The sequence below is a fragment of the Lipophrys pholis genome (assembly GCF_963383615.2).
Source record: "Lipophrys pholis genome assembly, chromosome: 17".
Classification (NCBI taxonomy): Eukaryota; Metazoa; Chordata; class Actinopteri; order Blenniiformes; family Blenniidae; genus Lipophrys; species Lipophrys pholis.
In genome coordinates this window covers 1,140,220-1,168,145 of record NC_137643.1, presented here as the reverse complement: position 1 = coordinate 1,168,145, position 27,926 = coordinate 1,140,220, and the positions used below count along the sequence as shown (strand labels likewise).

Below are 27,926 nucleotides of genomic sequence, written 5' to 3'. Positions count from 1 at the left end.
ACTTCGTTTCTAGATGTTTCTAAGAAGCTTTTTGAGAAATCAAACCAAACTTGGCAACAACTGATGAACATGTTTATTCATGGGAACATCATTTTGGTGAACGTGAAACAAAACATGAGAGAAAAAACATTTAAGTTTTGAAATCATCCAAAAAAATCAAGAGTAGTAAAATCCACACACGGTGAAGAATAAAACATAAAATAAGTCCCCAAACTGAATTCTTTCATTCTGTGATTAAAAAGCAGAACCAGGAAATATACATCGACCATAAAAGAGGTGAAATTCTTGATAAAGAATGTTTTTTGTTGGTTTTCTATAAAGCACTACACGTGGGAGCAGGAGACGGTCAGTGTGACGTGCCGCACAGCGAGCTGAGGTCAGTCTGTCGGGAGAAACAGAGAACAGTGAGAATCCTGCGGTTCCACGGGGTTCCACAGGGTTCCAGAGCGACGAGAGCGTACCTGCAGCTTCCGGATGCTCCTCAGAGCTTTTTCATTGAGCAGCGACAGATCCACAGAGTCCATCTGACTGGCCAGCAGCTGGAGGCTCTGAACAACACGTCACTGCGTTAGTCTCAGCCGCACTCAACACTCAAACCCAGGAGACGCGGAACCAAACCACCCGGAACATTCACATATTAAAATAGTCATTTCTGTCTTATTGATAATATTTTAGGTTTTTTTTTCTTGTTAAGAGTTGTAAGTGATTAAACCCTCGAGCGTTTCAGAAAAGCAACTTTGTTGAAACGCTCTGCTATGAGTGTGTGTGTGTGTGTGTGTGTGTGTGTGTGTGTGTGTGTGTGTGTGTGTGTGTTTCCATTACAAAGACAAACAACAGCACCCACTAGTGGCCCAACATGAAAACTGCACTGAGGTGACCGTTTCGTAACATTCCGGGCGTAAACGTGAAACTTTCCTGAATTGAAACACTGGTTTTCACTTGAAACGTGGCGGTGTAAACGTGCTCTTAGTTTTCTACTGAAACATTCGGACCCCCGGCACTAATAAACAATAAAACCAGCTGATCGGTGGAACGGCGGCTCTGAAGAGGAACTGCGCTCACCTCTCCGTTGCCGATGGGAACGTTGATGACGATGTCGTCGCTTCGCGCCGCGATGGGCGAGCCGTTGACAGAGATGCTGTAGACCCGTTCTTTGTGGCGGGGAACTCTTGTGGCCGGCGTCTTCGGGAGCCTGAGGAGCAAAAACACCCACGTGAGACACACGGATCCAGTCCGGTGGATCCAGTCCGGTGGATCCAGTCCGGTGGATCCAGCGACTCTCCGGACGCGCGGCGCTCACCGTGGGTCCAAGCGCGGGGTGACCAGCGGAGTGGCGCCCATCATCAGAGAGGAGTCCAGCACGCTCCGGGCAGGAGTCACCAGAGGCTTCCTGCTCGACCTGAATCCAAGTGGAGACGCGTCAGCTGGCCGTCCAGAGGCGAGGACGGGAGGGACGGGGACCAGAAGGAAACTCACCGTCGAATCGCCGAGGCCTCGTTGTTCACCGCCAGTGCTTTTGCTCTCCTGGACGTCGTCGGAGGCTTCCTGGTTGTTCTGGTCTGAATTTATAAGACCACATTGAAATACTGAAGCTTTCCAATCAGGTGTGGAAAACAACCTTTTCATTGTGTTATTATTATTTAACAAGCGTCCAAACACCCTGTAAGGAGCAGCTGTGACTCAGACCACGACTCCCCGTTTGCTCTCGGGCGTTATATCAGGATGCTCTGTGTTTTAGAATATCTTATAACAAGTAAGAGAGTGAAAATAGTCGTTTACTAGGTACTAAAACTTAAGAAACATTTTTTCCCCAGATATTTGATTTTTTTAAATCACATGATCAAATACATTTTTCATTGCAAACAATATTTCTTGTATTAAGATAGTGTCATCGAAAAAGTCTAAAACCACTACAGTAAGAGTAAAGAAGTAATCATTGGGGGACTCGTCTTTCTAAATATATTAAAATATACATTACTAATAACATCTATCTTATATATATATATGAGTAAAGCTAACTGTCAAACATAAAAATAACAGTATATATCTGATCTTTTAACTCAGCTGTAGTTTGTCCACATGAATTTTCCGTCGATAACGTCATTATGACATCATCAGACGGTGCCGGGGCCCCGGACACAGCAGGTCTCTACACCGGCCGGTAAACTAGTCCCTTAACAACATTTAAACGTTTCCTATGTTGTGGTGCAGAGTGCAGAGCACACATGATGGGAACGTCTAGACTTTCCCAAATCGGAAAAAAGTTGCAACGTCAACATGAAGCAAATTCTCACGACGTAAAAATGAACGTTTTCTGTGAAACTTTCATGGCACGCTTGGTGGCTCGGCCTGACCGGAGCCTCTGGGCCTGAAGGTTTGACACCCCGGGTTTAAACACTCAACTGGAGTTACGTGACGTGAAAATCTGTCTTTACCTTCCTCGTTGTGCCGCCATCCTGTGAGGAGGACTTGGCTGCACGCTTCTTTGGAGCTGCAAGTTAAACAAAATAACCACGATCAGTGATGACGCTTTAATAAAACAATTTTTAAAAACCTGAAAAAGAAAGAAAGTACTTGTTGTAACATACTTTTGGCACTTTTCAGGAGGAGTGCGTGATCCATGGCCACAACACTTTCAACAGTGGCAGCTTCCTCTTCTCTCTGCTCACAGACTGAATGTTAAACACCGTTCAGGAAACCAGGAGCAATAATACGAGACGGACAGATAATGAAACCACCTTGGAGTTATCCACTTCTGGCATCTTTGGTTTCCCAGACGCTGCAGGGAAAAAAAAGCATTTTGCATTATTAAAAAAAGGAAAGATTTAAAGTGCGCAGCAGATCACCCGAGGCTCCGGAACCACGCCTCATTGAACCGCAGGAACGTTTGCATCAAACCACCACAGGAGGAACTTCCTACTCACTGCAGAGCTCCAGCCAGTTGGTCTGACGTACAGCTTTCGGGATCTTGAGCAGCACCATGTGGTAGCTGTTGTCACAATCCTTCAGCAGCTGGTTCATCTTCTCCTTCAGTTGTTGAATTCTGGTTTTCACTGTGAACACAGCGTTGAAGAAATGGATTTATCCTGGAGCCAGGACTGACTATGCTTTCTGCAATCCAGCATCGATTGATTAAAAACAAATATAAGGTCATTTATAAACTCAGTAAATAAACACTGAAGTAATAAACGCAGGCATTAGGCCCTCCAAGGGGCTTGTGAAGCACTTTTATTCCTGGAAAAACCCCAGACGAACAAATAGTTTAAATATTGTTTATGATGTTGTGATTCAGAGTTCAACTCCCCCGTCGTTCTTAAACTACACACAAGGCTCATTATGCTGCAATGCAGGTGTAATTCTAATCCTCAAAACACATCAAGCTGTTTTGCTTTAAACTGTTTCCACTAAATCTTTAATGAAGCTCATACAAACACTGAACTAAGAAGAAGTTCTGTCTTCTAAACGTGGGTAAACACATTTTTGTTTTAACCTCCGAAATCTGAAATCCAACCTCTAAAGCCGCACCCCAATTTCATGTATACAAAAAAACATGGAACTTCTCACGTTAAAGACTAAACTACAACTTTGACCTTCATTCACACACACACACACACACACACACACACACACACACACACACACACACACACACACACACACACACACACACACACACACACACACACACACACACACACACACACACACACACACACACACACACACACACACACACACACACACACACACACACACACACACACACACACACACACACACGTCAGTTACACAAATAAAAACAAAAACTGCATTTAAATCCTTATTTGTAAGACTTCAGTCTTTACAAACCTTGATTTTGCTCCGTCTTGTAATAAGAAATAAATTAAATACATCTTAATTTTAGACTGTGATTATGCAATTTCTTTTTCTTAAATTATGATGAATGAAAATGTACATTACATTTCAGACAATCTGCACTTCTGAGAGGATGAATGAGAGCAATTCTTGTTTATAACTGAGTGATTCAATGTTTGTCTTTATTATCTGTTCTATTCCGTGTGAAGCAATGCTTTAAATGATTTGTAAGGAAACATTACCATCTCATGACATTTAGCAGATAAATCAACGAAGAAGAAGCAGGTTGGGAAATGTTACTGCCGTCAAGTGAGCCGGCGTTCGCTGAAGCAGCGTCAACTGAGCCCGCACTTGTTTCTTGCTGCGCTTTTTGTAGCGTCTTTTTGGTAGCGTCTTTTTGGTAAAGCACAAGGGAGTGTACGGCCGCAATGCTGAAAGGGAACCCTTCAAAATAAAAGCCCAGGAAGCAGCGATAGACAGATAGAGAGGTAGAAGGGATGGATGGATGAATGGATGGTCGGATGGATGGATCAGTGAAAATAAACCCTTCAACCCTTGTTTTCAATGAAAATTAATGTCTTATAGGTTTACACCTTATTTCACTTCAGTACAATACTAGACATGCTCCTTTATTACTACAAGCAATATGAAAGGAAATTACTGTAGAAATTTGGAGTAAATTGCTGTTAAACATAGGATCTAACCATCGAAAGTAATGGTCTCTTGCCTGTATTCAATTGGCCATAAAAATGAATTCCTTATAGGTTTGCTCCTAATTTCACTTCAGTACAATACTAGACATGTTCATTTATTACTACAAGCAATATGAAAGGAAATTACTGTAGAAATTTGGAGTAAATTGCTGTTAAACTTGGATCTGACCATCGAATGTAATGGTCTTTCACCTGTTTTCAATTGGCCATAAAAATGAATTCCTTATAGGTTTACTATTTAATTCACTTCAGTACAATACTAGACATGTTCCTTTATTACTACAAGCAATATGAAAGGGAATCACTGTAGAAATTTGGAGTAAATTACTGTTAAACATAGGATCTAACCATCGAAAGTAATGGTCTCTAGCCTGTATTCAATTGGCCATAAAAATGAATTCCTCATAGGTTTGCTCCTAATTTCACTTCAGTACAATACTAGACATGTTCATTTATTACTACAAGCAATATGAAAGGAAATTACTGTAGAAATTTGGAGTAAATTACTGTTAAACATAGGATCTAACCATCGAAAGTAATGGTCTCTTGCCTGTATTCAATTGGCCATAAAAATGAATTCCTCATAGGTTTGCTCCTAATTTCACTTCAGTACAATACTAGACATGTTCATTTATTACTACAAGCAATATGAAAGGAAATTACTGTAGAAATTTGGAGTAAATTGCTGTTAAACTTGGATCTGACCATCGAATGTAATGGTCTCTCGCCTGTTTTCAATTAGCCATAAAACTTTATTCCTTATAGGTTTACTCCTTATTTCACTACAGTACAATACTAGACATGCTCCTTTATTACTACAAGCAATATGAAAGGGAATTACTGTAGAAATTTGGAGTAAATTACTGTTAAACATAGGATCTGACCATCGAAAGTAATGGTCTCTTGCCTGTTTTCAATTGGCCATAAAAATGAATTCCTTATAGGTTTACTCCTTATTTCACTACAGTACAATACTAGACATGCTCCTTTATTACTACAAGCAATATGAAAGGGAATTACAGTAGAAATTTGGAGTAAATTACTGTTAAACATAGGATCTGACCATCGAAAGTAATGGTCTCTTGCCTGTTTTCAATTGGCCATAAAAATGAATTCCTTATAGGTTTACTCCTTATTTCACTACAGTACAATACTAGACATGCTCCTTTATTACTACAAGCAATATGAAAGGAAATTACTGTAGAAATTTGGAATAGACACAAAACTAATCATAAGAGTGATACATACATGTCATTATCACACACACAGAAATATAAAAATAGGAAAAAGAAATGATGAATAAAAGAAATAGATACAATAAAAGGGGGGATCTGTCAGGGTGGATCGTGTGTTTATCTGAATATTCCATAAAGGGTCGCCAGAAAGTGAAAATCTCATCTTTTCCCATTTAATATAGGTCAGAACCTCATGAAGCCAACTATTATGCGTTGAGGGAAGGCATGTTTCCACTTAAATAAGATAAGACGTCTCGCTAGTAGCGTTGATGAGGCCATTACACGACATTTAGCTGCCGGCAAGCTCGATATAGAGAGGGGAGGGCATCCAAAAAGAACCGTGCATGGGTCCGGGTCAAGGTCCAGGTCAAGCACCACCGACAGTGTGTGAAAGACCTGATGCCAAAAACCAACAAGACTAGGACATGACCAAAACATATGCGTGTGATTAGCAGGTGATTGAATGAACCTGTTGCAACTGTCCCTGACAGAAGGGTAAATCTTGGCAAGTCTAGCATTAGTGTAGTACACTTGAAAGAGAACTTTGCATTGCAGTAGACCATGCCAAGCACAAATTGAAGAGTCAACACTGAACAACAAATGTCTACAGTAATTCCCTTTCATATTGCTTGTAGTAATAAATGAGCATGTCTAGTATTGTACTGAAGTGCATTAAAGAGTAAACCTATAAGGAATTCATTTTTATGGCCAATTGAATACAGGCAAGAGACCATTACTTTCGATGGTTAGATCCAAGTTTAACAGCAATTTACTCCAAATTTCTACAGTAATTTCCTTTCATATTGCTTGTAGTAATAAAGGAACATGTCTAGTATTGTACTGAAGTGAATTAAAGAGTAAACCTATAAGGAATTCATTTTTATGGCCAATTGAATACAGGCAAGAGACCATTACTTTCGATGGTTAGATCCAAGTTTAACAGCAATTTACTCCAAATTTCTACAGTAATTTCCTTTCATATTGCTTGTAGTAATAAAGGAACATGTCTAGTATTGTACTGAAGTGAATTAAAGAGTAAACCTATAAGGAATTCATTTTTATGGCCAATTGAAAACAGGTGAAAGACCATTACATTCGATGGTCAGATCCAAGTTTAACAGCAATTTACTCCAAATTTCTACAGTAATTTCCTTTCATATTGCTTGTAGTAATAAATGAACATGTCTAGTATTGTAATGAAGTGAAATTAGGAGCAAACCTATAAGGAATTCATTTTTATGGCCAATTGAATACAGGCAAGAGACCATTACATTCGATGGTCAGATCCAAGTTTAACAGCAATTTACTCCAAATTTCTACAGTAATTTCCTTTCATATTGCTTGTAGTAATAAAGGAACATGTCTAGTATTGTACTGAAGTGAAATAAGGAGCAAACCTATGAGGAATTCATTTTTATGGCCAATTGAATACAGGCAAGAGACCATTACTTTCGATGGTTAGATCCTATGTTTAACAGTAATTTACTCCAAATTTCTACAGTAATTTCCTTTCATATTGCTTGTAGTAATAAATGAACATGTCTAGTATTGTACTGAAGTGGAATTAGGAGCAAACCTATGAGGAATTCATTTTTATGGCCAATTGAATACAGGCAAGAGACCATTACTTTCGATGGTTAGATCCTATGTTTAACAGTAATTTACTCCAAATTTCTACAGTAATTTCCTTTCATATTGCTTGTAGTAATAAATGAACATGTCTAGTATTGTACTGAAGTGGAATTAGGAGCAAACCTATGAGGAATTCATTTTTATGGCCAATTGAATACAGGCAAGAGACCATTACTTTCGATGGTTAGATCCTATGTTTAACAGTAATTTACTCCAAATTTCTACAGTAATTTCCTTTCATATTGCTTGTAGTAATAAAGGAGCATGTCTAGTATTGTACTGTAGTGAAATAAGGAGTAAACCTATAAGGAATTCATTTTTATGGCCAATTGAAAACAGGTGAAAGACCATTACATTCGATGGTCAGATCCAAGTTTAACAGCAATTTACTCCAAATTTCTACAGTAATTTCCTTTCATATTGCTTGTAGTAATAAAGGAGCATGTCTAGTATTGTACTGTAGTGAAATTAGGTGTAAACCTATAAGGAATTCATTTGAATGGCCAATTGAAAACAGGCAAGAGACCATTACTTTCGATGGTTAGATCCTATGTTTAACAGTAATTTACTCCAAATTTCTACAGTGATTCCCTTTCATATTGCTTGTAGTAATAAAGGAGCATGTCTAGTATTGTACTGTAGTGAAATTAGGTGTAAACCTATAAGGAATAAAGTTTTATGGCTAATTGAAAACAGGCGAGAGACCATTACGTTCGATGGTCAGATCCAAGTTTAACAGTAATTTACTCCAGATTTCTACAGTGATTTCCTTTCATATTGCTTGTCGTAACAAATGAGCATGTCTTCTATTGTACTGATTCAGATTAGGTGTAAACCTATAAGGAATTCATTTTTATGGCCAATTAAAAACAAGGGTTAAAGGGTTTATTTTCACTTTTGTGTCTGTACAGATATTGCATTCGATCCATCCATCCGTCCGTCCAATTATTTTGTCACTCTGTCTTTCTGTCTGTCTATCGCTGCTTCTTGGGCTTTTATTTTGAAGGGTTCCCTTTCAGCATTGCGGCCGCACGCTCGCTTGTGTTTTACCGTAAAGGCGCTTTTAAAAGAGCAGCAAGAAATAAGTGCGGGCTCAGTTGACGCTGTTTCAGCGAACGCCGGCTCACTTGACGGCAGTGAAATGTTGGGACTAATAATAAGATTTAATATCGATGTTTAGTAGTTGTTTCTGTTTCGTTCGTATAAAACTACACTAATATTCACCCTCGATGTCGAAATCCCCCAGAAAAGCATCCAGCTTCGCCTTGCGGTTGTTCTTCTGTTGTTTGGTGGTCCTTTTCCTGGGCGCCATGTCTGCAACAAGAGTCGAGGTTTAAACAAACTTCTTGAAACTTAACGTGACATTAAGATCAGAGAAACAAACGACGCCATTGTTATAGACGGCTAGGCTAACGTTAGCTTTACATTCTCCTCTTAATTCTGCTGACATCGAAGCCCAGTGTCATTCACAGTACAACACACAGAATAAAGAACTCCAAACAAAGTTAATTCATGGGTATTTTTGAGTGAAATTGATCACCTGGTGGTGTTTTTCTGCGTCTCTGTCTGCTTCACCGCCTCGCTCCACAAAGCCGTTTTTCAAACTTACCGCGGGGCGGGGCCAACGCGACAAACGAGCCAATCAGACTGCACGTTTTCACAGCGTCACAGGATCTCACTTTTGTTTTTTTAAGAAAAACACCTTTTGGGGTGATACACGCAAATGCAAACTAACGCAGCATGGACTTAATGCAATATTTCCGTTTTTTTTTCTCTCGTTTCCCAAAAAGTATCCCCCAAACAGAAATCCAGTTCGACCAATCACACCATGGAACGTCATTGTTGACATCAGGGACACGGAAGTGGGTCCGTGCAGCTTGGTGGTGGTAATGTGACAACCCTGCTCGGAGAATAATTTAAAATACTTTAATAGGAGATATGTAATTACTGCTAACATCAAAACTATCATTTGTAAAGGAAACATGTACATGTATGTATTTTAGTCCAAATATACGCTTGAAGTCGGCCTGCGACATGTCCAAACCTGCGGTAACGACACTCCATCAGGCTCTGAGGAAAAGTTTCCAGAGTCTTGAAAACAATCAGCAGGTATGGAAGCGTGAGCTGGCCGAGTGCAGCTCCCTGATGGTGTCCCTGGGGAACCTGGCTGAGCAGTTGAGAGCCCTCTCCAACGTCAAGATCTCAAGCACGCCGCTCAGAGACTTCCCAGACCTGGAGAACCGGCTGCGCTTCAAGCTCCTGCAAGCCACAGATACGGTTCTGACGAAGCTCAACGAGAAGATGTAGGTCCCCCGGGAATGATTGAGACAAGACTATACATTTCTCTGCAAACTTATGCCTACATTTACAAACAATTGATGCACAGTCTGTAATCTGTACTTGGGAATGTACCAGACTTTAAATACCCCCTTTTCGTTTTGTATTTGATTTGGACAAACGACTAATATGAACATGTTTGGCAGACCACGTGGAAAAAGAGATCAAATGTTTGTTTGACTGTCTTATGACACTTGTTTGTGCATCACTATTGTTTGTCGCTTTCGTCTTGATCACTACGAACAAGCAGATTATTTGTTTTTTGCAATGATGTACCACTGCTGAGTTCAGTATCCAGTTCAGTTCCACTCGACTGTTTGTGTCCCGGGGGACTGGACCAAACCCTGGCTTACTGTGGACGAGGGCTGGATGCATCCTGGACAGATCTCCAGTCCATCACAGGACAAACACAGAGAGACAGATAACCACACTCACACTCAGGGGCAATTGACTTGCCTGCATGTTTTTGGACTGCTGGAGGAAACCAGGGTACCAAGAGGAAGAAGAACATGCAAGCTCCACATAAATGTTATAATTTACACAGCGACTCCATCATATTTCATTCAGAGTTGCCCAACAAATGGCACCTCTGGCTATCAGTTCCTGGATTATTTGGCTCAAATTGAAATATATCTGTGATCTCTCTCTCCTCTCAGTTCCTCTCTGCAGTCTGTCAGAGATTCCGTAAGTAACCAGGTGGCAGCGGTTCTTCAGCTGTACGAGCAGAACGCAGACCGTCTGGATCTTTCCTCACTCACCGAGCGATTCCCCAGCAGCCCGTCCATCGCCGACATGCTGGAGTGGCTTCAGGATGCTGAGCGTTTCTATCGGACGCAGTATCCTCCTCCTCGTCCTCCTCCTCGTCCTCGTCCTCGTCCTCCTCCTCCTCCTCCTCTACGTATGAGCAGATGCCTCCTTTGCTTTTTGTTTCTTTTCTTTTCCTTGACTCGGATGTTCAGATTCCTGAGGAGGAAAGCTTCGCTTCAGCTGCTGAGAGCAGACGACCTCTCGCTTCTGGAGTCGGTTCCCAAGAGGTGGAAATCTTTCGAGTCTCCCGGTGCAGAAGAGCAAATCACAGGTAGGAGATGCTGTTAATGCCTCGCTTCTCTTGTCCACCTCATACCAAAGATGATTCATAAAATAAGACTGACATGACTGTAATATCTCCGTGTAAAAGAGAAGAAAGTGCAGATGGATTCAGAAAAATGAATATGTACAATAACAAAGTAGATGTACCTGCTATTTGGTAGATGTGCGTACCTGACATGAGGTGATGGGATATGAGAGACAAGAAAGTTTAACAGTTAATTAAAATGTCGTCCTTTTTTTAAGCAATTATGTTAAACTGCACACAAGTTAATGGACGATCGACTCTCACTTTCTTCAGACTTAAAAGAGAAGTTATTAAAAGTTTCTTTTCTTTCAGATACACTTTGCAGAGTTTCCTTCTTCGTGGCGTCGCAGTGAAGACGGAGATAAGGACCGGATGCTTCTTTCAGAAAACACTGAGATGAATTTCACCCGCAGAGCTGGACTCCCAGGACGATTCCCACTCACGTTCTCACACAGCTCGGGACCTGCTAGGGGGCGCCAGAGAGTGTGAAAGGCCGGAAAAATCTGCAAGGCAGCGACGGGTGTTTTCTAGCATGATTTTAAATTATGATTTTTTTTTTTATCATAAACAACATTCTAAATATAAACTGATTAACAGTCAATAAGGAGAAAATAAAACAATTAACTGTAGAAAAAAGTGGTTGATTATTTTGGTTGCCCTTTCTGCCTCAACCGGGGAATCGAACCTGGGACCGTTACACGCAAGATCAAGACTTAATTCAATGTGCCGCTTTATAAAATACACACATTTAGAAATCAATTTATTGCAAATCTAATGGATGTTAATTAAGCTTAGGTGTTAAAGTTTCAGTCTATATATAAAGACTGACCACTAAGATTCAAACTCACAGTATCTAACTCGGGACTTGGTGGGAATTATAAAATACTTTATTAAGCTTCACCAGAAATGTCATGATTCTAACTGTCGGAGAACTTATGGAATGACAGATGCAAATCCTAGTTTTGTAGCATCGTCTTATTAAAACTTACTTAACTACTCTACCCTTAGATAATACACTGTGTGTAGCAGGAAGCACATCACACTCCTCGTGTTGACGTTCTCCTGTTTTTGGTGTGAAACCACGAAGCTTTGCAATGTGACTCGGAACAAAGACGGACAGAGGAAGCTTTTCAAGGCACACTTCACCAGACCCTTTATTTCATGATGTATGTGACCAATCAAGAGGTAAAGTCAGTCAGACGAATCACTGCAACCTTCACAACCCGAGCCATCATAGAAACCATCCGCGGGCGCCGCCGCCGGTGTTGGTTTGACGTTGAGACGACAGCGTTTCTTCAGGCTCGTTTAGAAAACCACAGCGCAAACAAACTTGAGGACAAACTTGACAAAGAGATATACAAAATATACCATATCGATAAATATATAGATTTAAATTTGTTATTCATGACAAGGGTGGATTCAGGGAGGGGTCGAGGCCCCGTTTATAAGATTATCAAGTGACAACGCAAAAATTAGTTTGACAGTCGCCTTATTAACAATCCAACTTGGTCCGTCCACCAGAACGTTGGTGATCTCCTTGTTAATGTTTAGAGCTCGTTGTTCTAAACGCCCCCCCCCCCCCCATCCGTTCATCCTACACGTACTCCTTCAGTGGGAGATTATTGGAGGTGATCGGTTTGGGGGGGTCTGGTGCTGAGGCCGGTGAGTTTGCAAAGCTGCGGCCGATGTAGCCCCGCCGGTAGCGGCCGCTCTTCTCCATGAGCGGACAGGTGCTGCTCAGCACGGCGCCGCTGATCATGAGGATGACGGCGGCGGCCCAGCCCAGGTAGATGGCCTGGCCCAGCTCTCGCTTGTGCATCACGGGAACGTTGGGGTTGTAGAAGTCCTGGACGACGGTGTTGGCGGTCCAGGACACCGGAATCAACACGCAGAGGCCGGTCAGGATGAAGAGGACGCCGCCCGAGAGGGCGATGCCCGCCTTGGCCCGCCGGTCATCCCCGGCGCAGGTGGTGCACTTCATGCCGCAGCAGGACACTGTGCAGGAGAGCCAGCCCATGAAGATGGCCACACACATGAGGGCGCGCGCCGCCTGGATGTCTGGAGGCAAGGCCAGCATGGAGTCGTAGGTCTTGCACTGCATGTGGCCCGTGGTTTGGTAGATGCAGTTCATCCAGATTCCCTCCCACTTGATCTCCGACGTCAGGATGTTGCTGCCGATGAAGGCCGAGACCTTCCACTGAGGCAGCGCCGTGACGGCGATCGCCATGATCCAGCCGGTCACCGCGCAGGTGAAGCTGATCAGCTGCATGCCCGTGTTCACCATGACGACCGCTTTGCTCCGGAGCTCCTCCTCGTTTATTTTATCTGATTATTTGATGGTCCTTCACTTACGTCCACGACTCCTCTGTCACCTTCTGCTTCCTTCGGTCTTTATGTCACTTTGTCAGCGGCCATGTTCTTCTCTCTTTCTCTTCCTTTTCAACATCTGCTCTCCGTCCTCACGTTTGCTGGATTATCCAGAAGTAATCACTCTTCGTCTCCAAGGAATTTTCCCGGGATCAGCCGCTCGCACACTTTCTCCTCCTTTTCATTCCGGAGTCGGACTCAATGCATTATTGAGAAGCCAATAGCGGCGCAGCCAGCGGTGGCGGGTCGAGGTGGAGGAACAAGATGGCGTAGAGCCAGAGACTTTCCTTTATTTGGTGTGTTGGAAGGGTTTTCCAGTGGAAGGCGGCAGGTCGGCGGTTGAGCTGATGTTGACTTCAGTGTCGCTGCTGGTTCGGTGTAGCCTTACCGAGATGGTACACACCGATAGAACCCGATACTCTGATTGGAGGCCAGGACGAGTGTCTCCTATCACGGCCAGGCCGCAAACGGTGGCGCCAGATTACACAGAGCACAAGACGACGCAGCCTTTTGCCTCTTTGTCCAGTCCCGTGTTACACAAACATCCCAGGAGAAAAACCCAAACTGAGACCACGAGCTGGTTGGAAAAGCTTCATGTCGGTGTTTCGTTCCGAGCGTCCAGCTGGAGCTTTGGAAGCGACGGGTTTGTTTAATCCTGGTGGAAACGGCCAGCCGAGCTCATCATCGGACCGTTTGAGTGTCTCCTTGTTGGCAACACTCGGCGTCGGGCTCCAACACTTGACGAGGCCACTTCAGACTTCAGCTGCTCAGCGTCGCCCTCCCCCAACCACCTCCTCTGGTGGCAACGCAAAGCTGAACGGGCCAGTCCGGTTCCAGAAGTACCAGAACTCGGCCATACGCTCAGTCTGCTTCCATCTTGTGTGGTGAAACCTGCGGACAGCAACAGTGAACCCAAGGGGGGAAAAACACGGCAGGGAGGGAGGGAGGGAGGGACGGGGCAAAAGTGGGTGAGACAACAAAAGGAGGGAGGGATGGATGGAGTGGCGATGGAGCGGTGTCCGTGGCTGGATCAGTTAACACAAAGACAACATGGGGGGCCTCTACATCGGGGATTACACACCGTGTCGCTCCATACCACGCAAACTTGTATGCATTTTAAAGGAGCTTTCAAAAATTTTTTTAAAAAGAGCTTTCACTTGCCCTTTTTGCCAAACAATGCCATGAAAGCAGCTTCACATGCTTTTCTTTTCCTCCAACAATAGCTGCAGCCAAAAAGCCCCAGCAAAAGTAAACGTGTCATTTTTTTGTAACCCGACGTGAAATTTCACATTTTTTATTTTTTCCCCCCAGTTGACTGCAAATTTTAATGTCATTTCAATTTCACATAAGTGGTGTTGAGAGCTCCTGCATCGGCTGCTGTATTATGTACGGTTATGAAGAGTTTATTGGTGAGTGCCCAGCTCGTCCAAGGAGAATTGACCTCGTGTGAAACAGACGGATCTGACAGCAGCTCTTTGTCCTCGGTCACATACTTATTTTCTCCGGCTCTCTGCGCCGAATGCGAGCGTGCCGTTGTACCAATGAATTAAATATCACAGCGTCAAGATCTGCGGCTCGGGTTTCCTTTCTTCTGTCGCCTCCTCTCTCCTTGGCAACGGTCGCCATGACAACCAGCCGGGACACAGGAAACGGGAGAGGAGAGGGGATGATACACAAAGAGAGGAAGGTGACACATACCAGTGATGGCTATCCAGTCTGGATGGATCAGACACAGACCAGGGTTTCATTCATCTGCGGGGGTTCCCAATCATTTTTTATTTGGATTTATTTTCAGGGTCACAGTGTGGACTGAGGCCCTCTTTACACAAAGTTTTAAGTGAAAATGTAAAACCTTTGTTGCGTTTTGGATGTTTGTTTGCACAGCAACACTACTTAAAGCCACTGAAAACCACTTTTTGAAAACGCAGAGACTCTGGAGACGGGTGTAAAACATTTTTCTGAAATAGTGCTACTGGTCATGCACATCACAACCGGAGTAAACGGTTCTTCTGCACATGCTCAGTAGAGACAATCAGATGCTCATTCTACATGAAATGAATAAAACATCAATAAGGAGAACACGCAGGCTTGTCATAGGCATAAAATACCCATTTATTACTTTGCACATTAACACAAGAATTCCCTGCAGGCTAAAAAAAAAAAAAATTTTTGAACATGTCACATAATAGCAATAACAGCAAGTGAATGGCCCTCTGTGGTGGTGGGCGGGGCCTCGGACCAGCCCCGCCCACTCAGCCTACCAACCAATCGGAAAAGGGCTCCGATCATTCGCAGAACCGGAACGTTTCTGATTCCGGGAAGGAAAACGTTCCGACTCCGAGGTTCTATTGCTATGAGACAATTTACAGTTTCAGAGACGACTAGCAGGAGAAAAACGAAAAAGAAACAAGAGCAGAGCGAGAACAAACCCCCGACAAACGAACCGAAAAGGGAAGAAAAACAAAAAAAATAAAAAATACACAATACACAATGTAAAATTACAAATCTGTCAAGATATAACAATATATCAAAGTGAGAGGAATTGAAAAATAATTCATGCTCTCTTTCCTATCGGGGCACAGAAAGAATTATGGATCGTCTTTCAAAAAGGTTAAAAAGAGGTCATCCTGCTCCGTGGTTGCCGCGGCAACAGGAACCTAAGGGCGTGGCCACGGGTACAAAACCAGGAACTGGGAGACGAAGTGGACGCTCGCCACAGTAGCCTGGAGGGACGGGAGGGCGGGGGAGGGGTCGGTCTTTAACGCGTCCTTGTTTGAAGAAAAGTACCTCGTTTGAATTTAGGACGCATCGCAAAGAGCCGCCGCCCCCTCCCCCCGCCGTCGCCTCGCTAGCCGCTTGGACCGCCCACATCGCGGACATTTGAGTAGGAATCTTTTCAAATACATCTTAGAGACCGGACAAATATTGCTAGTCTAAAACAGTCCCACTAAAACTGATAAACACTTAACCCTCCCCAGGAAAAAAAAAAAAAAAAAAAAGTTTATATCTTTTCCTTTCTCATAATAAATATGATTCCAAACATTTTTAAGGACGATACTCCGGCATGCAGGCGAGCAAAGTCTACACTTTGTTACTGGAAAAGAAATTGTCTAAAGCCTACTAAACTAGTCCACCAAATGCACATTCCCACTGATTGATACAAGCAAAGAAAATTAAACCAAGAAACAAAAGTCCTTTTAGAAGTACAGACACACAACAGCGAGAGTCGACCAACCACAATGAGTAGAATTATAGCTTTGTTTCTCCACTTGTTGAAAACTTGAACTGGGTTAATATTGCTTTGGAAACGTCGTGACGCCGACGGGGAGTCATCGTTCATCTGACTGGAGTTTGAAATATCCATCCACCCTGTTCTGGGGCCGTTTGAACCAACGCAGGATATAGACCACCAGGTCGTCCACATACAGCCACATTCACACGTAAAGGGACATTAAGACACGCCAATTAACCTGGAATATGTTCCTGTGGGAGGAACATGCAGCTGCACACAGACGGGGCTCAAACGGGGGGGGGGGGGGGTCTTCTCACTGTGAACCGAGAGAGCAAACCACTGCACGCCTCACTCCATTCAAATTCTGAGATTGAAACCTTTTGGAGATGGTGGATGGATATTTAATCAGTAAAATTACTTTGAAACAACAAAGATCCGTCCCAGGTTGACTCGTCACATGCAAAGCCTGGACAACGCCCCCTCAAGCCCCCGCCGCTCTTACCGGCCCCCGCCGTTACCCTCCTCCACGCCAGCGCCCACGCCTTCAGCAGGACGCTGCTCAAACTCGATCATAGTAAACCTGCTGCATTACGGGCGGTTTATTACAAAAGAGTTTTATCTGAGCGTTTCCCGCCCTGATGAGGCGTGAACGTCGACCACTCCCATAAAAACAAAAAAAACACGTCGACCACTCCCATAAAAACAAAAAAAACCAAAAAAAAAAACCATACGAAATCATTGTCCAACACCAGGGGGCGCCACCACAGTCTTAATGTGTTTCAGAGGGGGAGGGGAGGTCGGGGGCGTCGCAGGGCAGTGCAAATGTCAATTCATTTGATCCAGTGTTAAAAATGCTAAAAAATCTGAAACAAACACTAAATAGACTTTCAGATGCGGATATATCTCAAATACAGAGGAATAGAAACCTTTTGTTTTATTTTTAAAAAGTCTAAAAATTCAACTCATTGCTTATCGCAAACTGCTCTTTCCCCAAAACAAAGTCCTGATTGTCTCCTCCAATCCAGCCGATGGAAACCAGTCCCCGTACGCCTCCACAGATCCGAGTGCTACACGGTCCCTCCGTCGCCGCTTCCTACCAGAATGCTACGAAAAAGAAAAAAAACCTCGTTCACCCGCAGCGCCGCGACCCGAGTCCATTCCTGAAATCCAACTAGCAACTAGAAGAGCTGGCTTCACTGCCCACCTTAAAATTTCATCACAATATAGAAACATTGACAACGACAACAACATCAATGGTAAACTACTAATTCTAAACAACAGTATTTAAGATAACCACAAAACATCTTATATTAAACTTTTACAAATCTGCTTTGTTGATTCGTATGTATAAATGCATAAAGGTAAGAGAGATTGAGAGTGCCCTCCGTTACTTGCCTAGCGTCCCGGGTCAGTGCAATGAATTGGCCAATATTAGCGAAGGAGAACCTCGAATTCTAAAAGTCGAAATAAAAGTAAGTTGTGGTTTCAGGCCTTTAAAAGTACTAAGAAAAAAAAAGATAAACCATACAAACGTCCAGCAGTGTCATCGTATCATCAGGTCCGATTAAAAGTAAGCTCCTGGCTGTGGCAGGTTTTGATAAGACGGTAATCTACGTTTAATGCCTTCAGCTAGTCGACGGGTCCCGACGCCGAGCCGGACCGCCGTCGCCGCTGCTACACGTCAGACCTGGCTCCGCCCACCACTCCAAACGATTCGCTCACCAACTCAATCCGGGATTCAACCCACTTCAAAAAGGTGCAAATCTCGTCAATAATCCGATTATAACGCAAATCATTCAAATTAGTAAGCGACCCAGGGCTGCTACAATACCCACAGTGGCCTCTAGGAGGCCCGATTTTAAGTCATACGTCTCAAAGTTGCTCTATAGATGTAAATATATGCTTATATGTACTGTATGTGTGAATATAAAAACAACAAATCTGAGGCATTTACAGCAGTTATTTCCTTGATTTCCCTTTACAATTCAGTGGCCTGCCATGAAATACACATGCACACACAAACACACTCATACTGCAGTACATGTATATACAGAGATCAACACACACACACACACACACACACACACACACACACACACACACACACACACACACACACACACACACACACACACACACACACACACACACACACACTTAAATGGGAGAAAAAGTAGCTATGGGCAAGGACACCCAGGTCACCTCGCTTTGTAAAAGACCGAAAAAGGAGAAAAAGTTAAAACACACGCTCATAAAAAGGAAAAACAAAAAATATATATCATTCTGAAAAAGGTAAAACTCCCGCCCGTCTCTGTTCATGGAGAGTTCCCACCCCGCCTCCCGATAAACCCAAGACCTTGTGACAGATTTCAGCCCAAAAGGGCTTTGAGGTAAAAGTAGATAAGAGTCCTGCTTAGCTGGGAGAGCCGGAGGGTGTGTGTGCCGACACGCCGATCCACTCCCCTCGCTCAGTGTATCTCACACAACGCGCCAGTGCAGACATTCAAATAGAAAAAACAAAAACAAACGCAAAGTAATGGCTCAACTTGGTGTGTGTGGTTTGTTTTTGTTTTTTCGTGCATTGGTGTGGTTTTTTTTTTATATTTTTATTTTTTTCTTCTTCTCTCCTCTCTATTCTTTGTGCAGTGGAAGCCCCTCCGGGCTCGCAGTGCGTGATTGCTGGTTGAAACGACGGCGGCTCGAGCGGGAAAACACTGGTTTGGAGGTCGTCTGGTGAAAACAGAACCTCTACACCCCCCCCCCCCCCCCCCCCCCCCCCCAAACGAGAGCCGCTTTGGTGCCGATACATATAAAGAGTGTGAGGAAGAAGAGACAATGGGAGGGGAGGGGGGGGGACAATAATAAAAAAAAGCAAAGGAGATTAAAAGAAGCGGACTGGCTGACATACTGGCTCAGGCAAAGTACATGGTGTGCTGGGTGTCATAGTGGATCTGGACGGCCTTGGCCAGCGCCTGGGGGTCCCGGCCGTTACTCTGACCCGACACATGGCTGCCCTCAGCACTGAAACACACAGAGAGAGGCTGGAGTCATTCAGCTGCACAGAACCACCAACACACAGCACAGGAGTTTGATGTGTGGAGGTTATTGTGACGCGTTGTTCCCAGACGGCCTCATGCTGAGCAGGAGCTTTAAAACTCCGACAGGCAGAACTTTACCTGCCAAGTCTTCATGCACAACCTGCGACAGACACACGTCTTAAAACCTGCCCCACAGCTCTTCTCAGGGTCAATCTGGATGCACTGATACGACTGCTTTGCCCCTCGTGTTTTGTTGAGCTTATTCCATTTACTTGTAACGGCGCCACCTTGTGGTCTCTTGGTTCTGTGGAGGTGCTGCTACAGAACCAGAAGCAGGAAGTCTTGGCAGCGCAGCGGCTGCACACGGTTCCCATGATTCCTCCTGCAACAGCTTTTCACAGTTTCTCCAAGCTTCTGGAGCAACCTGTCCAACCAGCCAAGAGACTCCCACAGAACTGATATTTCTATACTTATTTATAACATTATATTCTATTCTAACGACATACTTTTATTGGTATAATACTACTAAACATATATTATGAAGCGTTTACTCTAGGATAGCTATCTGTAGTTTACCGTGGTGCTTGAAGCACTTGGGCAAATATATCGTTTTTGGTTTTACTGTACAACCATAATATAAAATCTATAAATATATATCAAAAAATGTAATCAAATGGAGCAAAGAAATAGGTTCGTCCAGACCCACGCCCCCTGCAGGTGGAGGGTCTGGAGTTCCTCCCTTGGGAACATTTTGAGAAAAAAAAAAAAAAGACCTCAATTGGTGCGTTTTACTGCATTCTGACAACGAAATACTACATTGTAGGACCAGTTGATATTGAAGGAACAAAACACCAAATAATGTCTTATGGAAGAAATATACTTTTAAAAGCACACAACTGGACCAATATAAAGATGTGTACAACATAAATGCACAAGTATAATATATACAAATAGGTACACAAAATAAATAGTAACTACAATTTCCCTTCAGGGGCCACACACAGTCCAGTTTCACCTTGAGCCACTGGACATGTAAATTAATGCTATAATGACCTTTAAATTTACACTTTGAAGTTTTATTGTGGCCACAGTGTACGTGATGAAATCGGCTACGATCTCAACACAAGGTCAATCTTAATGAAACAATCTGGTGCAAAATAGTGAAATATCAAAAGGACCTCCTATAAATCCTCTATAACCTCCTTGCTTGGTGGTTTGGGGCCTTTCGGGGGCCGGTTTTCGTCCACGGGCCTTAATGTTTGACTCCATGGTGAAAAGTGAAACTTAAAGCGTGACGGTGCTGCGGGGCCAGACTGTCGGCTCATGAGTGTCTTAACAGTTAAAACCTCGATTTGTCTGCTCTTATCAGGTTCACTCGTCCGAGGTTCTACTGTTCACATATGTTGGACGTCTTTGAGCGAACCGTCCGAAAACTGACCGTCCAAATGACGACTGGACCAAAATGGACCTGCTGCTACTTAAACTGACTAAAATACTTCCAATGGCGGCCCGCCACTCGAAATGTATGTCGAGGAAACACTGTTCTATGTTTGTTTGTTAACTGCTCTCAATTTCATCCACGGGATCAAGAGTCCAGCTCTCAAAGTGTGAGGTGAAATACTGCGGACCCCCCCCCCTACCTGTCGTGGTCTTTGTCCACCAGGTGGTAGCGGGCTCGGAAAGCCACCAGCCTGGCGTAGTAGGCGGGCGCCGGGATGGAGACGGAGCGCGTGCAGCGGACGTAGGTGTGGCACAGCTGGTAGGTGAGGAGCTGCAGCTCGTCGGCCGTGAAGCAGTTGTCGTCCCACAGGACATGGTAGTGGGAGGGACGGCTGGTTCCCTGGGGGGGGGGGCAGGGTAGAGAAGAGCAGGGACGTGAAGATTCCAGGAGGGAAAAAACTGATTTAGTGTGAGAACATAGCAAATCAATACTGTATTTTATGGAGGAACATTGGATTAAATACCTGCTAATGACATTTAAATAAGAGTAACGGTTCGTACTTTGTACTCCATTACAGATACAAGCTAAGCAATGTAACAGTGGCTGGACTCTAGTTGCAATTTACTCCCAAACCGAAGTCGTATTTTGGGGGTATTTTCCCCTCTTATGCACTCTTGAGGCTGTTTTACGTTTGACATGACGTGTGGAACTCAGACGTGTGGAATCAGCATGAGAGAAGGTGCGTGCCATTTATACTACACGCGGCTCCTGCTCCTAAACTGCAGGGGGCAGTGCAACAAAAACACACTTCCACTGCAGTATTAAATTACAGCAGAAGAAGTAGACTTCCTCTCTACTACCTCAGCTATTGTTTAGAATAAAGCATTCCCTCTGTTGAAGTCACTGAAGCAAATCGGCATCTATGAATGAAATCTTGCGTTTTCAGTGTGGATGAGCAGCTTTATGCTTTTTGTGTCTTTAAAACCACGTCTTCAGTCCTCCGTCTTCTTCAGTCCTCCGTCTTCTTCAGTCCGTGTGTCAGAACAATTTGGAGGCGCACGGAGCGGTGGCGTACCGCGTGAACAGGTCCAAACGGAGGGGCGTGGCTACTAGAATGATGTAATTCTGCCGCATGGAGGCGTCGAGCATAAAACTTTAGATGACTGAACTCTGGGGTGTTTCAGTTGAGGGGCTACGTACAACCCAATTTCCTCCTGATTAGAGAAAATAGTGCCTCGATAACCTTTAAATCTGAATTCAAAAAGGTTTTCTTTGTTGTGACGCAGAGCTCACATGATGAAAATGTCTTTTCATGAAAACCAATCGATATCAAAAATTTGTCCAATTTCAATGAAACAATCTGGTGCAAAATGCGGTGAAATGTCTATGAATCTTCTGTAGCTGTTGCATTGTGGGAGTTTTAACCCCCCTGACAGCACGGCTTTGAGGCCAATGCCAACTTGCCATCTTTCAGGGCAGCATCACCGACATCTCAGCTCGGGTCTCACTGTGGTTTTGTGTCCGAGTCCATCAAGAAATTTATTTTCATAAAAAACAACATTTTCTTAGATCTCTTTACAATTTGCTTGGTGGTTCGGCCGGTTTTGGCCCACGGGCCTTATGTTCGACACCCCTGACTTAAAAGTCTCCTCAGTTACAACAGAAATGACCTTAAAACATTTAAGTAACTGAAAGAAACTCCTGCCATTGACTATACACAGAAGTACGCCTTTACTTTAAGTAGTTTTTAAAGAGAAGAACCTGATCTCTACGTTTTACCTGGAAAATCTCTGTTAAAGGGGGAAATGAATAGTTTGAGTTTTTAACTCTAAATGGTGCAGAAGATTTTATTTTGTTTTAGTTACTGAATGAAAACATCACTTAAAAGTTCTTGATATTTGCTCTCGACATTTCTTCAATAAAATCCAGACTTTTCCCCCCAAAACAGTTTGTGTGAAAAGTGTTAATTCCATCGGAGCCTCACCTGAATCCCAGCGTGGCTGCACAGGTAGAAGTCGAACTCGGACGGGTGTGTGATGGTGCTGTCCACGGTGGTGCCGGCGGGAACGTTCCCACTCTTCCCCACCTGCAGGCAGAGACCAGGAGTGTAGTCAGATTACTGCAAATAATCGTGTCGCAGTCAGAGTGAAGAGCGAGGCGAGACTCCCGCTGACCCTCTCGGCTTTGTCCGAGCAGAAGAGACGGGTGTGGTGACGTTTCTGCACCACGATGTAGGTGATGCCCGGCCGGTAATCCTCCTCCAGGCTGATGCACGCCTTCCTGATGGCGATCAGCTCGGGCCACGCCACCTGAACACAAACATTTTGCGCTTTAAACTCTCTGCTCGGCCTTTTATTGGATTTTTGTTTTTCACCGACGTGCCGAGAGGCTGACTTTACACGTCTTTAATTTAAGAGAAAGAGTCAGAAATGTTATTGACTTGTGCATCATTAAACAGGACGATGACACATTAGACATTTGTAACCTGAAGCATTAAAAAAAACAAGCCCAGCTCAGAACATTGCCGCTCTCCCACTCGCCTGTTTCATCTGGCCCTCCGACACGCCGCCGCGGTAGTAGATGATGCGTGTGGGCTTGAAGCGTGTGGACTTGTAGAACTGGATGAGCAGCTCTCGCACCATGTTGGTCAGATCTTGAATAACTTCCTGACTGAAGAGTTGCTCCTGCGGAGGGAAGTAGCATCCGACTTAGACATGAACAGAGGGAAACGGAGGAAAAAGCTTCACAGGAGCACTTTAAAGGAGAGGAGTCAAACTCTCGTAGTTCGGGCGCCACAAACAAACTGATGAGATACGGGCCGGAATCAACCCACGAGCATCATGTTTGACACCTCTGCTTTAAAGGCTTCAGTAGAAGCGTGTTTAAAAGAAACCCGAGATTACGTTCAAGCTGAATTTTTTCAATTAAAAAGAGCTCTAACTTCAGTATTTGTGACCTGGGATATGTCTTGTCGAGACGTCTGGACTCGCACGGTGGCGCAGTATCGGCTGGGGTGGCCATCCATGCTGCCCACCACCGCCGCGATGGACGGCTTTTTCCCATCCCCCGCGGGGGGATGGGTCACGTCGGCCCCCAGGAAGATGACGGGCTGCTGGAACACAGAGGGCCTGGACAAAGGACAGACACTTTAGACTGGAATATCTTTTATTATGAGCAGGTCATACGGTTGGTCTGGAATCTAAAATGCTGCAGTAAGTGTTGACTGGGAGTTTATCATCATCTTCCTTCCTCCATGTCTTTAAGAGCATTTAGTCAAATTAAAGGTTTCCAGGAGTGTGGGCTGCAGCCCCCTGGTGGTGTGCAGAGGTAGTGCACGCGAGCAGTGACTAGTTTTCAGTGTTCAATATTCAGTTTTCCATCCCTACAAAGTATACTAAGATCATAAATGATGAAAAGTGATCATCTATTCATCTGACCCAGTTTGGTGCCGACGCTGGTTTCCTGCAGGAAGGTGTGCCTCTCCCCCTGATTTTAAACTACATCTTGCTATAGAAAGAAATATTTACCGTATTTTCACGACTATAAGGCGCACATAAAAGTCTTAGATTTTCTTCAAAATGTGCGGCGCGCCCTATGGTGCAGTGCGCCCTATGTGTGTGTTGTTGTTGTAAAGCGGACGTAGTAGTGAACACCATGAGAACGTTAAAGGGGGAAGTGTGGGCGTGGATTGTATATAAATGAACGGGTATGTGCGTTATGCAGAACATCGTTGTTTTAACAACCCTGAAAAGTTCGAAGATACACGCTTATGAAGCACAGTTTAAACTGAAGGCCATCAGCTACGCGGAGGAACATGGAAATCGAGCAGCCACGAGAGAATTTAAGATTAATGAATCGATGATTCGCAAGTGGAGGAAGCTGGAAAACGAGCTCCGACAGGTGAAGAAGACGCAGCTGAGTTTCCGCGGACATAAGGCGAGGTGGCCCGAGTTGGAGGAAAGACTCGAGCAGTGGATCATCGCACAAAGAACGAGTGGGAGAAGCGTTTCGACGGTCACCATTCGACTAAAAGCAGTAACGCTAGCAGAAGAAATGAAAATTGAACATTTCCGCTGGACATCGGTGTGAACCGGCCGTTCAAAGTAAGGCTGCGCGCGGCGTGGGAGCGATGGATGACCGATGGAGACCACAGTTTCACTAAGAGTGGAAGGCAGCGCCGGGCGAGTTACGCCACAATTTGCAAATGGATTGTAGATGCTTGGGCTAGCGTGTCTGCTGGCACTGTTGTTCGAGCTTTCGCAAAAGCCGGCATCATTTCCAAGGAGCCGCACGGCACGGAAAGTGACTCTGACAGTGAAGAAAATGAACCTGGTATGTTTGATGGAGATTTAGCGCAGCTGTTCAATTCAGAAACAGAGGACGAGGAGTTCGATGGGTTTGATTGATGACGATTACAGGTAAAAAAAATGTTAGTACTTTGTAATCAATACTTAAATAAAGCACAACCAAACTCAGTTTTGCTCCCGCTCTATTTTTAAATACGCACACTTGTATGCTTGTGTGCGTGTGTTGTTGTAATGCGGACACCATGAGAACGTTAAAGGGGGAAGTGTGGGCATGGAACCCGCGCCCTATGAGCAGGTGCGCCTTATGTGTGTGTTAAATGCAGTAATGGCACACATAACTGAGACTGCGCCTTTTAGTACGGTGCGCCTTTTGGTTGTGAAAATACGGTACTTTTTTTGTTGATTTCTCAAGTGAATACTATGAAATGTCAGACCACCACAATTGTTTGGGATCAAAGCTTGATGACATCACGTGATGTCCTGGGACATGTCCTGGGATGTCCTGAGACCTAAAAAAAAAATCAGGTGCTGATACCACTGACCTAAGTTCAACAGGAAGTCCACAATTTGCCTTTCAAAATAACTGCAGTCGCCCTCTCCTCTGAGGGCGAATATCGTATCGGCTTCAAAACACTATTAAAAGACAGGAGACTCTCCTGCTCAATTATTCTGTTCAACTTATTGATTAGTCGAGCGGTGCCGCCTCCCTCCTGATTCAAATACATGGTAAAACCAAGATGTCTCATGAAAAGCAGCCCTGACAGAACACCCCGAACAAGTGGAGACTGTGGCTAAACCGTGACTCTGATCGACAAAGCGAGCAGATCAGAAACACGACAAGAACCTGACGAACGAGACGATGTCACACATGTAGGGAAGATTCCATAAAACATGACCTTTGTGACGAGAGAGAACAATGCTGTCATTTTTTTTTTCACCCGCGATTTGAAACGACATTTATCATCGAATCAGATGGAGCAAAATGGTGCGTCTGCGTCAAACTGCGCCTCCTAGTGTCCAAAGTTTACGTCTGACTGCTTCGAAACCCACACAGGCTGAAGGACAACAAATTTTAAAAATATTTACCTGAAAACTGTAGATTGTTCAGGTTAGGGTTTGGGTTAGGTGGTGGCCTATTTGCCACAAGCTACATTAGAGTTTAGTTGGCTTTCAAAATAATAGCTCCCACATTTTTCTAAATAAAAGTCCTTTTTTGTTAAAACCTTCAAAATGTACATTTGATTAATATTTAAAGGGGCCAGAGGCCGTGATTGGGCCAGAGTCCAGAGTGCGAGGTCCTGATCAAAGCTGCTTGCAGCTTTAATGTTTTAGAGAAGTTTTAAATTTACACGGCAACATTTTGAAAACGACGCTGGGGCACTAGTTGGTTGTTTTTGTAATGAAACCACTCACACACAGCAGAGAACACACACCGCTCTAAACATTAATAGCAGTGGGAGGACAGGGACATTCCAGTGGACAGACCACCAAGTTGGATTGTTAGTATGATGATTGTCAAAATAAAACTCCCAGTCTCAGGAAAATATGGACTGAGAGTCATGACACCACGGAGGAAGCTGTTCTTAGTGTCCATCTACTGAGCATGTGCAGAACATCTATTCGCTGCTGTCGTGGTGTGCATGAGCAGTAGCAGCGTTTCCGAGGTGGAGTCTTCTCTCGGGGCAGCGGAACAGTTCATGGACACGAAACCAAATTTCTTAAATATGTTAAACCTGTCGGGAGGGTATGAGAAGTAAACAAGGATGAAGCTGTTCAAGTTTCTCTCCTCTCTTCATGAGTCTTTTGAGTCTGACTCCTTTAGTCTTAGGTCTCTCTCCCTCTTTGTACCTTCATGCAGGACCTTTGCAAGCATTTCTTTTTTAATGCAAAGAGCCAAAAAGATAATCTGCAGCTTCAGAAACGTGTGAACTCTGACCTCTGATGAGGCACCAGGACGTTGTTGATGCCTCCCAGCTTGGCGTTGATCTTGAGGCAGAGGTTGGAGAGCGTCTGGGGCGATGTCTTCACCACGTTCTTCACCTGCACGCACTGAGTGGCCATCCCGAGGAGGGTGTCCCCGACGCGCTTCACCTCGGCTGCACGGGAGAGGATCCACCGGGAATCTCATTCCTGAACCTCGGAGAGCTCCGACTGCACTGCACATTTCATTCTCTTACCGTAAACCGGCGTCTTCCCGGGCAGGATGACCACGATGAGCTGCAGGCCGACGTAAGACATCTTGAGGTGTTTGAACATGGGCTCCACGCTGTCGGCTCCTTGGGCGTATTTACAGAAACATGGCTGGCCCTGGATGGGCATCCCAGCATCCTTGGAGATCTTTCTCAGCTGGTCTGTGAAGCTCCTGGTAATTAAACAAAAACCAAAACATTCAATCAGTAATTAAAACATTTATGAAGCTGAGACGTTAAATTTCACGGTATTTGCAAATTGATTTATCTACGCTATATTGCCAAGCAGGAAAACCGGCACTGGTAACTCTTTTATTCAAAAAGTATTTGCTCAGCTCTCCAGATGGTTGAATTCAGGTGTTCCAATCACTTCCAGGACTACAGGTGTTTAAAGTTAAGCACCTCGGCATGCAGACTATTCTCTACAAACATTAGTGAAAGAATGTGGTGCTCTCAGGAGCTCACT

General features: G+C 44.2%; 4 protein-coding genes across 9 annotated transcripts in view; 1 reads left to right on the top strand and 3 right to left on the bottom strand.

The window, feature by feature from the left end:
• Positions 1–52: 52 nt before the first annotated feature.
• On the bottom strand, positions 53–9,669 carry cdca8 (cell division cycle associated 8). Its single transcript, XM_080485655.1, has 11 exons — positions 8,976–9,669; positions 8,660–8,749; positions 2,925–3,053; positions 2,739–2,779; positions 2,589–2,661; positions 2,436–2,491; positions 1,477–1,559; positions 1,301–1,399; positions 1,063–1,192; positions 462–548; positions 53–382 (listed from the first exon to the last, which is right to left on the bottom strand). The coding sequence occupies exons 2-11, from the start codon at positions 8,745–8,747 to the stop codon at positions 347–349; spliced, it is 822 nt and encodes a 273-aa protein (XP_080341781.1). The 5' UTR covers positions 8,748–8,749; positions 8,976–9,669; the 3' UTR covers positions 53–346.
• Positions 9,139–11,514, top strand: airim (AFG2 interacting ribosome maturation factor). Its single transcript, XM_080485658.1, has 4 exons — positions 9,139–9,738; positions 10,429–10,608; positions 10,732–10,850; positions 11,199–11,514. The coding sequence occupies exons 1-4, from the start codon at positions 9,428–9,430 to the stop codon at positions 11,237–11,239; spliced, it is 651 nt and encodes a 216-aa protein (XP_080341784.1). The 5' UTR covers positions 9,139–9,427; the 3' UTR covers positions 11,240–11,514.
• Positions 11,515–12,023: 509 nt separating this feature from the next.
• Positions 12,024–13,481, bottom strand: cldn35 (claudin 35). Its single transcript, XM_080485723.1, has one exon. The coding sequence runs from the start codon at positions 13,168–13,170 to the stop codon at positions 12,481–12,483; it is 690 nt and encodes a 229-aa protein (XP_080341849.1). The 5' UTR covers positions 13,171–13,481; the 3' UTR covers positions 12,024–12,480.
• Positions 13,482–19,069: 5,588 nt separating this feature from the next.
• The window catches only part of ago4 (argonaute RISC component 4), a 28,950-nt gene continuing 20,093 nt past the window's right edge, over positions 19,070–27,926 (bottom strand). For 3 of the 6 annotated variants that reach the window (XM_080484923.1, XM_080484926.1, XM_080484927.1), the window contains exons 12-19: positions 27,449–27,633; positions 27,208–27,367; positions 23,906–24,092; positions 23,505–23,648; positions 23,139–23,273; positions 22,949–23,050; positions 21,164–21,363; positions 19,108–19,506 (exon numbers count right to left, since the gene is read on the bottom strand). In XM_080484923.1, the coding sequence (XP_080341049.1) occupies positions 19,398–19,506; positions 21,164–21,363; positions 22,949–23,050; positions 23,139–23,273; positions 23,505–23,648; positions 23,906–24,092; positions 27,208–27,367; positions 27,449–27,633 (1,222 nt within the window). In that variant the 3' untranslated portion in view covers positions 19,108–19,397. Of the gene's footprint in view, positions 19,507–21,163; positions 21,364–22,948; positions 23,051–23,138; positions 23,274–23,504; positions 23,649–23,905; positions 24,093–27,207; positions 27,368–27,448; positions 27,634–27,926 lie in introns of all 6 variants that reach the window. The other 3 variants (XM_080484925.1, XM_080484928.1, XM_080484924.1) reach the window with 2 other exon arrangements.

Excerpts from the sequence above, each read along its gene's own strand:
- cdca8 (XM_080485655.1), bottom strand. The coding sequence starts at position 8,747 with ATGGCGCCCAGGAAAAGGACCACCAAACAACAGAAGAACAACCGCAAG. Across the intron at positions 2,662-2,738 it reads CAGAAGTGGATAACTCCAAG|AGAGAAGAGGAAGCTGCCAC; the intron begins GTGGTTTCATTA and ends GTCTGTGAGCAG. Across the intron at positions 549-1,062 it reads TTCCCATCGGCAACGGAGAG|AGCCTCCAGCTGCTGGCCAG; the intron begins GTGAGCGCAGTT and ends CGTGTTGTTCAG.
- cldn35 (XM_080485723.1), bottom strand. The coding sequence starts at position 13,170 with ATGGTGAACACGGGCATGCAGCTGATCAGCTTCACCTGCGCGGTGACC.
- airim (XM_080485658.1), top strand. The coding sequence starts at position 9,428 with ATGTATTTTAGTCCAAATATACGCTTGAAGTCGGCCTGCGACATGTCC. Across the intron at positions 9,739-10,428 it reads ACGAAGCTCAACGAGAAGAT|TTCCTCTCTGCAGTCTGTCA; the intron begins GTAGGTCCCCCG and ends CTCTCCTCTCAG. Across the intron at positions 10,609-10,731 it reads GAGCGTTTCTATCGGACGCA|ATTCCTGAGGAGGAAAGCTT; the intron begins GTATCCTCCTCC and ends TCGGATGTTCAG.